This window comes from Symphalangus syndactylus, chromosome 7 (genome assembly GCF_028878055.3).
Source record: "Symphalangus syndactylus isolate Jambi chromosome 7, NHGRI_mSymSyn1-v2.1_pri, whole genome shotgun sequence".
NCBI classification, from domain to species: Eukaryota; Metazoa; Chordata; class Mammalia; order Primates; family Hylobatidae; genus Symphalangus; species Symphalangus syndactylus.
In genome coordinates, this window is record NC_072429.2 from 23,419,137 (window position 1) to 23,429,554 (window position 10,418).

Consider the following 10,418-nt stretch of genomic DNA (forward strand, 5'->3'; position numbering starts at 1 on the left):
TAGAGATGGGAGTTTCACCATGTTGGCCATGCTGGTCTTGAACTCCTGGCCTCAAGTGATCCGTCCACCTTGGCCTCCCAAAATGCTGGGATTACAGGTGTGAGCCACTGCACTCGGCCTTAAAAATTGGCTTATCTTTTAATTCATCTTGACTCATGTTTACTGTTTTTTGGTTTCTGAAAAATAGGTTTAATAAATAACATTTTATCAAAGTTATTCTATTAGTATAGAGAAATAAATTAAGTGTTGTTATTGTTCTATGATCATGATGACAGCACAGAAGTTAATGTGGCCAGAATATAGTTTTGATTAAAAATTATACAAGCAATTTCACTTGAGTCCAATTAATCTTCTATTTTGAGAGGTAATGTATAGAGTGGTTAAGAGCACAGCCTCTGGAGTCAGAACTGCTTGGCTTTGAATCCTACTTCCAAGTACCAGGTATAGACCAGGGGCAAATCATTAGGTTCTCTGTCTCTCTTTCATTTGCACATTGGGATAATGTCATTCAGTTGAGAGGATTTTAATGAGATGATTCATAGTACTAGACAGTAAAAATTATTGCTGCCAGCCACAAATGTTAAATCGAAAATATATATTTTTAGATAGGATGTCTCATAATTGTAAATATGTACGAGGTTCAGATACCTTTTTAAAAAATACTATGAAAAATTATTAAATAAGTCTAAGGCAAGTCAATTATAAAAGGAGGCTGCTTTTATGAACAACTTTTCTTTCATCAGTAACTCCTTGCCGTGTCTACTTTACAGGATGTTAGTTTGAACACGAACAGTTCAAAATCATATTAATTGCTTCAATTCCAGTAATAATTACAATTGATCCAAGCAGGCTAACATAACACATGGTGGTTACCTGGCATTAGCAACCACGCTGCTGAAGTGCTGTTTAATTAGGTAAGAAGGCTGGCACAAAACTTCAAGTGGGCTGAAACTAAGAGTAAATATGTATTAAGGATAGCATCCATAGCAGTGATGAATCTAAGTGATAAAAGGGATTAATAATGCATAAACAGCAACTTTTAATGCACATTAAACAATTATTTGTCATCATTCTATGTCTATTAAAAAAACATTAGAGGCTAGGCGCGGTGGCTTATGCCTGTAATCTCAGCACTTTGCGAGAACGAGGTGGGCAGATCACTTGAGCCCAAGAGTTTGAGATCAGCCTGGGCAACACAGTGACAACACTGTCTCTACAAAAAAAAAAAAAAAAAAATTAGCTGGGTGTGGTGGCATGTGCCTATAATCCTAGCTATTTTGGAAGCTAAGGTGGGAGGATCTCTTGAGCCTGGGCTGCCAAGGCTGCAATGAGCCGAGATCGTGCCACAGCACTCCAGCCTGGGTGACAAGAGTGACCCTGTCTCAGAAAAAACAAAAAGTAAAGTGTCAGCTAATAGTCATACTATTAATAGGGATTTTATTGTTTCTGGTACTATGCATCTAACTTTAGTACTAAATTTAAATATACTGAGTAGAGATAGCTTTTTATAGTGTCTCAGAAAAAACAAAATGTCAGCTAATAGTCATACTATTAATAGGGATTTTATTGTTTCTGGTACTACTCATCTAACTTTAGTACTAAATTTAAATATACTCAGTAGAGATAGCTTTTTATAATGTTGTTACCACATTGCTAAAAGAGTTAATTAAATCAGAGGAGAAAAAAGCCACCCAGCAAAGGATTGAATTTCATTAACTTTATTGAAAGGTATATCCCTTAGTACTAAAACATAATGTAGTTGGTTACTTTACCTCTGCCAACTCAGAATTAACAATGATGTATTCAAAATATTGAAATTTATCAGCCTTTTGGGAAAACTAAAAAGTTACCCATAAAACATGGTTTACAAAAGTTAAGAATAAGATATACTGTGGTTCTTTGGTTTTTCATTGCGTATTGATCCATAACGTGATGTCAAATTGGTTATAGCCATCATGGATGGACTCAGGCTATACATTGCACCGAGTAACTGTACTTCTTACATTCACTAACTCACTAACTGACATGGAGGATCCTAAAGACTACACCTCAGCAGCTTCATTCATAGTTATGAAGGTGTCTACTTGCTTTTCTTAAGATTTTTGTTTTGGCACAGTAAGGGCATCAGTGGAAGTATATTCTCTATTTATAAAATTGCCATCACTTCTAACTTAAAAACAGTCTTTAGTAAAAAAAAACTTCTGGAGTGTTGAATCTAGCCTGAACTTACCTTAGTGTGGGAAAGCAAGTTTTCGAAGTGATAATTTATTTTGAGTTACTAATACAATAGAAACTAGTTTTCTTGATGGGATTCAGTTTGAGGCAGTAGGTTCTGTATAAAAATTTTTATCGTAGATACAAATGTCACCTGTTTTCTAGAAAAAAATATTAAAAGATAACTTAATGAATATGCCAAACTTTATAGGTCTGTATGTCTTCATATAAAATGCCCTCAAATTTAAATGTAATTCCCATATAGCAATAAAGTCCACATCTCTAGATTACCTATTACCTGCATTATGGGGTGTGTTTATACTGCCTAGGATGTTAACCCTTATTATGCCTTAAAAGTACATTTGTGACATGTTGCTTTTGATATAAACCTCATAACTTAAAATTTAATATTTAAGTAGGAGTAGGATTAGAATAATGAGAGTGATTGAAGCTGTGGGAAGACTGATAGTTGATAGTAATAGTGTGACTCCTCCAATAGCATTTTCAATACCACCTAAATATATTGATCCAATATCTAAAGTTAGATCAATGATAGAAATGAAGATTCACAGTTTACCTTCTCAGGCTTGTCATTAGCATTTCACATTTAGGCTTTTAGCTTTGATTTGAATGCTTCACAGATGAATTCAAATCTAAACACAATTCCACTACAGCATAATATTAGGCAGTTTTCTCAAGTCTGAGACCATCATGCTTATCTCGTGATGTTTTGAGGCTTCATAGCTTAAATCCATTGTAACATTATGGAATCCATAGAACAAGGTTGTGGAGAAAGGCTTCAGAGAAGTTTTTTGGTGCTGTAATAATCCTATTTAAATAAAGAAAACAAAATCCAACTTAACAGAAGCCAGTCTGCCTAAATACTACTAAGAAAATTGAAATGTTCGTGTCTAATATTCATAATCATATGTAGATGTATTAAATGTTAACATTTAGTTTTGAGTAGAATAAATCATCACTGAGTTAGGAAATTTAGATGGCAAGAATGTATATCACATATGCAGAAAGCAAGTTTACATTTTTTATGCATATAACTACTTTTCAGTAGTCCAGCTGCTATAGCAATGATAGGTTACTATAGTGTTGACACACTCTGGCAGTTTCCAGATACCCAATGCAGAGACCATCTATCATATCCTACTTTCTTTTTTTTTTTTTTTTTTTGTGGCAGAGTCTTGCTCTGTTGCCCAGGCTGGAGTGCAGTGGCGCAATCTTGGCTCACTGCAAACTCCACCTCCCGGGTTCCCGCCATTCTGCTGCCTCAGCCTCCCGAGTAGCTGGGACTACAGGTGCCTGCCACAGAGCCTGGCTAACTTTTTTTGTATTTTTTAGTAGAGATGGGGTTTCATCGTGTTAGCCAGGATGGTCTCGATTTCCTGACTTCGTGATCCGCCCGCCTTGGCCTCCCAAAGTGCTGGGATTACAGGCGTGAGCCACCGCGCCTGGCCTACTTTTTTCTTTTAAGTACAATATCGAAGTTCATATTGATTTTACTTATAAGCTAACAGTCTCAAATTAGTTCATACTTGGTTCAGACTTCTGGTGCTGTTGTCCTGCCCAGCTTACGTAATTTTAAATGAGTCAGATACATACAGCAAGATCATGTGCAATTAAAAAAAAGCATGATTTTAGTGCTACAAGGAGGATGCTGTTCTCTAAGCTGAAAATTTAATGAAATGGCTAACGTATGTATCAGAGGTTGGATAATTCCTTACTCCTAAGATGTTGTACCTTGTATATAGTAAAGGCCTTCAAATATTAGCTGACTAGATCAGTGATGTCATCTCCCCCTTTACTATTCCAACTCCATTTTGTTTATTTTGAAGATAATTACTCTTCTTTAGTTGAAAATTATGGCATTGGAAAACGTTCTCTATCTGGAGAATAATAATGGACCAAATTTACCAGTTAAGGGACCATTTCAGGAATTGTTGGAAGGTGAGTTATTCTGTAGTAGCTATGCTTCAATTGCCGTGCAGTACGCCCGGAAACAATCCATTTCAACTTCTGAACATTTGGTTTGGAACACTTATTTGATGAATATTCAGTTAAACACTTGGATACAAGCTCTTGCCAGAAGGTCAAATCTCTGCCATTTATCTGTACATAAATTTTAAAAAATTATTACTCAAAGTAAGTCCCACCTTATTTAACTACATTAATAAATGCAATCCTATGAACATGTGTCTTTGCTCATTAAAAACATTTGAGGATAGCTACTTAAGTTTCAGATAAACATATGACATCTCATTTTACTTCAGGAGATAGAAGGGGTTTAGTTTCTTTTACAGCTGTTAATAGGATTTAGGCTATGTCCTTGACATACCTTGGAATGTTTCTGAAGACATTCTATTCCTTCTGTTAACTCTACACACTTCTGTGCTTGGATCTCTAATGCGATGATAGACAATGCCAACACAGAAGGCTGAAAAAGATAAATGTAAAGTAAATGCCAAATATAAAAACAGATCATATAAATAGGCGTAATCTTTATAAAATATTTACCTTTGCTTTAGAAAATATGATCCTGCAATGACATGCCTTAAGTTGAGCTTCTAGTCTTTCAAAATTAATGCTATTTCTCCTTTAAAAAGAAAATGGTATTACTTTTATTAGGTAATACTACATCTAGTCAAAAGATGTTTTTAGAAAAACATTGAAGTCAATTTTTAAAGTGAAGCTTATGCACATTTATCATAGCAAGTGAACTATTGAAAGGAATTCCCCTTCCATCAGAGATACTAACTTCTAAAGGCACCATATGGGAGTTTTAGATGATTTGGGCCAAAAAATTAAAATGAATAGTACTATGCCACAAATATCAAGATTTATTTTCTTTTAGTTTTAATAAATATTTCAACATCTACTGAAGGTCCTTTTTTTCCATAAATTTGTGTGAGATGCTTTCCCACTAGGTTCTACAAAGTCAAAATATACTTTAATCCCAAGAATTAGCTTCAATGAAGCTATTGACAATGGAACATTTTCTCACTTATGATGGACATTGAAGTTCAAGGAGCCACAGCTGTCATTTTACTTATTTTTATTAGAATTCTATGAGGATACTGATTTTATGCAATATCCATACAATACCATTCTGATTTCCAAATCTCTCTTGTTCAAAACAAAAGTCACTTACCTTTCAAGTGGCAAGTTCTCTTGAAGGAGTGAATAATACAGCTGCAGAAATTGAAAGGCAGTAGTAGCTTTGACTTTCCAACACACCTTCTCCAATACAATCTTTTCCATTCTCATCAAGTCGGAAACCGTAAATCTATATTGACTTATTCGGATCAAGTCAGTTGCCAAAGGGACATTCCTTTCCTCTTCTATTGATTTTACAGCCAAATAGAAGCAGCTCAGTCCAACACACCCAAGGTGCTTCGGCTGTACCTAAAAAATCAAAAACAAAACCAGTAAGCCCATGACTCTACCTTATTTCAATTAAAACACAAAGGATAATCTAGAACTCAGACCCAACATTTTGAAAATGTATATTTGAGGTTTATTTATGATGGACTTAACACGATCCACTCATACCTAAACTATAGCCTGTCAACACTATGGACCCCACTTAGAACCAATTTTTGAGTAACTGGACTGAGTTTCAGTATAATGTTTGGCTCAGCATAGAAAAATTGTGTTTTTATTAATCACTGTAGACCTATAAGTAAACATTGTTCTAGTTTGATCAAATAAGTTAACTAGTCAAAGATATATGAGGACTGAAATTCTTTATGGCTTATTTACAAAATAAGCCATTTCTTTCCAGGATGTTGTATTTTTTCCAGGCTCTTGTCTTTGTGGGAACACATATAAAACAGTTTTAAAATACTATGGCATATACTGTTTACTCTGCCTCTAAGAGTTCTATCCACTACTAATCTTTATCATTTAATTTTCTGAATGTCTGCCGTATGAGGCAGAGTCAAAACTTTATCCAGTTGTTTACTTCCAGCTCACATGAAACTAAGCTTTTACCAGTATTAATATCTCTGTGCTCTCTTTCTTCTTGTTACCTCTTCAGCAGTACACTTATGCCTCTTTAAAGGCATAATGTAGTTATTTTTCTTATTATGACTTATACATAAGAGCAACGATCTTATTCTCACATAAGACTGAATTATACCTGAGGGACAGCTGTATATTATTCATTTGTGCAACATTTACAGATTCAAAGGTAGTGACTATACGTGAAATGTCTAAAGAGTTTAGTCTATTGAAGCAAATTTCTTGAATCTTCAACAAATATTGAAGTCCTTTTTTATGATGCACTGTGTTAGATACCGAGGACTAAAATATGAGTTTCCTTCCAATTGTCACATCATCTTATTTTCCTCCAGTGACCATGGGTGTACAGGAAAGGCAGATGCATTTGTAACAGTTAAGCTCTGAAAGTGACAGTCTTGTTTATCTAGTATAGGAAAATAGTTGATCCTCCTTCAGATACACTCTCCTCCCTACTGCATGTACACTGAAACTGGAAATGCCAAGCATAAGCAAGTCTTGACTAGGTCTAAGGCTAAAACATTTACAACTTTATATATGGGTAGTGATTAACAAATATATCTCAATTCTTAGCCACAATGTAGCCTCTAATAAATTTCTGCCACTAATAAATTTGTTTATATCTAAAAATAGTAAATAAATGGACAAATCCAACCTATCAAGAAGGGTTTTTTAAAAATAGCCAATTTTCTTACTAGGAAACTGCAATTAGTTACTTGGTATTACACTATTTTTCATTTCAGAATTTAAGTCTAATATCTGATGTATTACTCTTGATTATGATAAGACATATTAATGCCGTAGTAGACAAAATTAATGTTTTGGCTACGTGCTGAAAATAAAAAAGGTCAAGTTTATGAATACTAGCCAAAAGGTAACAATTCCATCTCCAAAACACACTGAGCAAAATTACGAGAATCTAGCTTCAAACATACCTTCATTTTAGACAGGAATCTGTCCAGTAAATTCACAGCTAGAGAAAATGTCTCTGTGTCGAAGCCAAAGAACTGAGTTAGACTAAGAAGATCTTTTACTTCAAAGTCCCTTAGTCTTGCAGTCATTCTGAGGCCATTATCGTGTGCAGACTCAATTAGTCTCAAACCACAGACCTTTGGCTGACATCTAGACTCCTGTTCCAACAGGGCATTCAGCTGGTGTAGCAGTTTCTGAGAGTCAGTTGTTGTCAGTACCTCTATCATCTATATATAGAAAAAAAGACCAGAAAGGAGTGTAAGAGTAGTCCTTCCTGCTTTCCTTGGCCATCTTTGCACTGGGCCAAGAAATGATTTATAAGTCTCCCATCCCCCAATGCGGCTAGTGCATCTAAGTCATTGCAAAGTGCCATCTGTTATTTATTTCCCTTCTACAAGTTGGTCACATCCTAAATTGAGTTCCTAGAGGGAAGGAACCATGCTTTTTTTTTTTTTTTTTTTTTTGAGACGGAGTCTCGCTCTGTTGCCAGGCTGGAGTGCAGTGGGGCACGATCTTGGCTCACTGCAACCTCCGACTCCCTGGTTCAAGAGATTCTCCTGCCTCAGCCTCCCGAGTAGCTGGGATTACAGGCACGCGCCACCACGCCCAGCTAATTTTTGTATTCTTAGTAGAGACGAGGTTTCACCATGTTGGCCAGGATGGTCTCGATCTCCTGGCCTTGTGATCTGCCCGCCTCGGCCTCCCAAAGTGCCGGGATTACAGGCATAAGCCACCAGGCAAGGCCGGAACCGTGCTTTTTAGAAAAATAAAATGCAAATCTTCAAGAAATACTTGTTCAAGTTATTCATTGTCAATAGACAACCACGAATAAACACCGTAAGACAGGACACCGAAAGTGAAAAGCAGATGGTAGTTAAGTATTCTGCCACATATTAACAACATGAACTGTTCAAGTTACTTAATTGTACTTAGTTCCTCATTTATAAAGTAGGGATAAGGTTTATGACCTACCTCACAGATTTGTGTGAGTTAAATGAAATCACGTAGAGCTTAGCACATATAGTAGACGCTTAAAAAACACTGAACAATAATAATGAGCTTGAGCTTATTTCTAGATTTATAAAATGAGGGTAACAATATCTGTCGCTGAATGTGAAGACTGAACAAGATGATTCACCACTTAAAGAGTATAGCACAATGCTTGGCACACAATACTCAATATTAGTTAACTTTTATTGTCGTTAGGAAGGGAAACTTAAAAGGTGACATTAGGAGCACGTATTGGGGCGGGGGGGTGGGGTGCGTTGTTGCTCACCTAGTCTGAAAGATGAACCTGGGAATTCCATTGATTTAAGTGTGCATAACACAACCATGTCCCGGGCACAAGCTAAGCCCTGGATACATGGAAGGTCCCTCCCACACCAACCTAAAGACAGGAAGGCAGGAGGTCTTCAGAGCTGGTCATGGGAGGAACCTCTAACTGCAGGGGTTCCATTCTTCCTCCCCAGGCTAGTCCCTGGGACCCGGCCGCCAGACACTAAGGCACCTCAGGAGGCCGGATCCGGCTCCGCCCCTCCAGCCTCGGACTAGCCTGGGCTTGTGCTCACAGCAGCCGTAGAGTTTAGTGAGGAAAAGGGCGCGGGTCAGACCTACTCCTCGCCCCGCGCCCCCAACGCCGCTCCCCACCCGCACCTGGCGGTCAACTCCCGCGCAGTCCCACTCACCTTGACAGCGACTGCAGCTCCTCAGCGGTAACCACCCTCCCCGGGCCTGCTCACCTCACTCCACGATATCAGATCCAAGAGGCCTACGAGGAGAGGGGACTCGTAGGCAAGAGGAGGGAGGCCCGGGGAGGTGGGGGCTGTCCTGGGTGGAGGTCTTGGCAGCGCCGCCGAGACGACCCGGCCCTGAGCAGGATCAGCTCGGAGCCGAAGGGGCCGCGCCTGCCCTACGGAGGAATATATTGGAGGGCGGGGCTTTCTCGCGAGAAGGGGGCATTTTCGCCGCTGATTGGTGTAATTCTTTTGATGGATGGCCTCCGCGATCCGTAAACGGCTGGGCCGTGGAGTGAGAAGCCCGGCCAATCGGCTCACACTTCCCGTTATCTGGCGTCAAATTCCCCGGCCCCCTTCCACGCCCCTACCTCTAAGCGTCTTTCATTGGAGAATCTAACAAAGTGTCTTCATTCAGTGGGGGGCCGAACTAAATACTCTGTGCACCAACCCTTGCCTGGGTCAGGTCATTCGGCTGCCAGCCAGATTGGCCAGCGTATCATTCCAGAATGTACTGTGTGTTCTGTGGGGTTTAGGAGTTCTACAGTGGTTCTGCCCCATCTTTCTAAAAATACAGTGAGTAGTTAAAAAAAAAAAAAGTCAACCTTTGATTTTTAATTACAGATAAAGAGGTGGTGGAATTTATATGGTGTGGTGGTTTATCAACTTCCAGAGTGCTCTCTTCGTGAACTTTGGAAGTCAGTTGATTCTTGCCTTAGTTTGCTTTTCGTACAATTTATCAAATAATGGAGTTGGACTGTGTAATTTCTTGACCCTCTACCAATTTTCTGAATTTGCTTTTAAAGCAAGTTTAAAGAGAAAAGTTGGTACAATTTTTCAGTCGCTTAAAATGAAAGGTATGTGGCAGACTGTTAACAGGAATAATTGTGGTGAATGTGAATCTCAGTCTACAGACCCGAGTGTAAAGCAGTATTACTCTTTTTATTTACCATAATGAATTTAATCTCTATGAGCCTCTCCTATGCTAGATTAGTGGGAAAATAATTAGCCTGAACTCTTCTTAGACTCTCCTCACTCTCACTCTCACTCTCCCAGATCATCACAAGTGAGAAAAGTCCATTAGTAAAAGGGCCTGAAAAAGGGTGCACAAGGAGTCAGTTCTAAACTCTTATGAATTACACAGTAGTTGGATGTCTCTGTTCTCATGGCCCCAGTTCAGTCTCTCTTACTTTGAAAAAATGAAAATCTGGAAGATTTGCTGTCACTCTGCTATTTGCCCTGCCGTGTACTTAGCTAAGGCAATGCCACAGAACAAAACTCTGGAAAGGCGGAAAAAGGGTGGGGAGGAAGGGGAAGGAAAAACAAGAGAAAACGTTAATGCCTCACAATAATACCTTAGCCACATAATCAGGTCAGTTTAAGAAACTGGGGCTCAAATGGGGAAGAGGCCTTTGTTCCTTTTGAAAATAAAAGCTTACCTAGTGAATATAAATTAGCAGTTTATAACCT

At 38.3% G+C, this 10,418-nt stretch overlaps 1 protein-coding gene across 3 annotated transcripts; it reads right to left on the reverse strand.

Annotated features, from left to right (window-relative positions):
• Nucleotides 1–1,702: 1,702 nt before the first annotated feature.
• On the reverse strand, nt 1,703–9,143 carry CCNG1 (cyclin G1). 3 transcript variants are annotated; one of them, XM_055285348.2, is made up of 6 exons: nt 8,901–9,143; nt 7,179–7,442; nt 5,375–5,628; nt 4,741–4,819; nt 4,562–4,660; nt 1,703–3,043 (listed from the first exon to the last, which is right to left on the reverse strand). In XM_055285348.2, exons 2-6 carry the CDS (start codon nt 7,440–7,442, stop codon nt 3,014–3,016), a joined length of 726 nt encoding a protein of 241 aa, XP_055141323.1. In that variant the 5' UTR covers nt 8,901–9,143; the 3' UTR covers nt 1,703–3,013. The 3 variants fall into 3 exon arrangements, with proteins under 3 accessions (XP_055141323.1, XP_063499192.1, XP_063499191.1); XM_063643122.1 differs by having other exon boundaries at nt 4,741–4,816; nt 8,901–9,135; XM_063643121.1 differs by having other exon boundaries at nt 1,703–4,335; nt 8,901–9,135.
• Between the last annotated feature and the right edge of the window lie 1,275 nt (nt 9,144–10,418).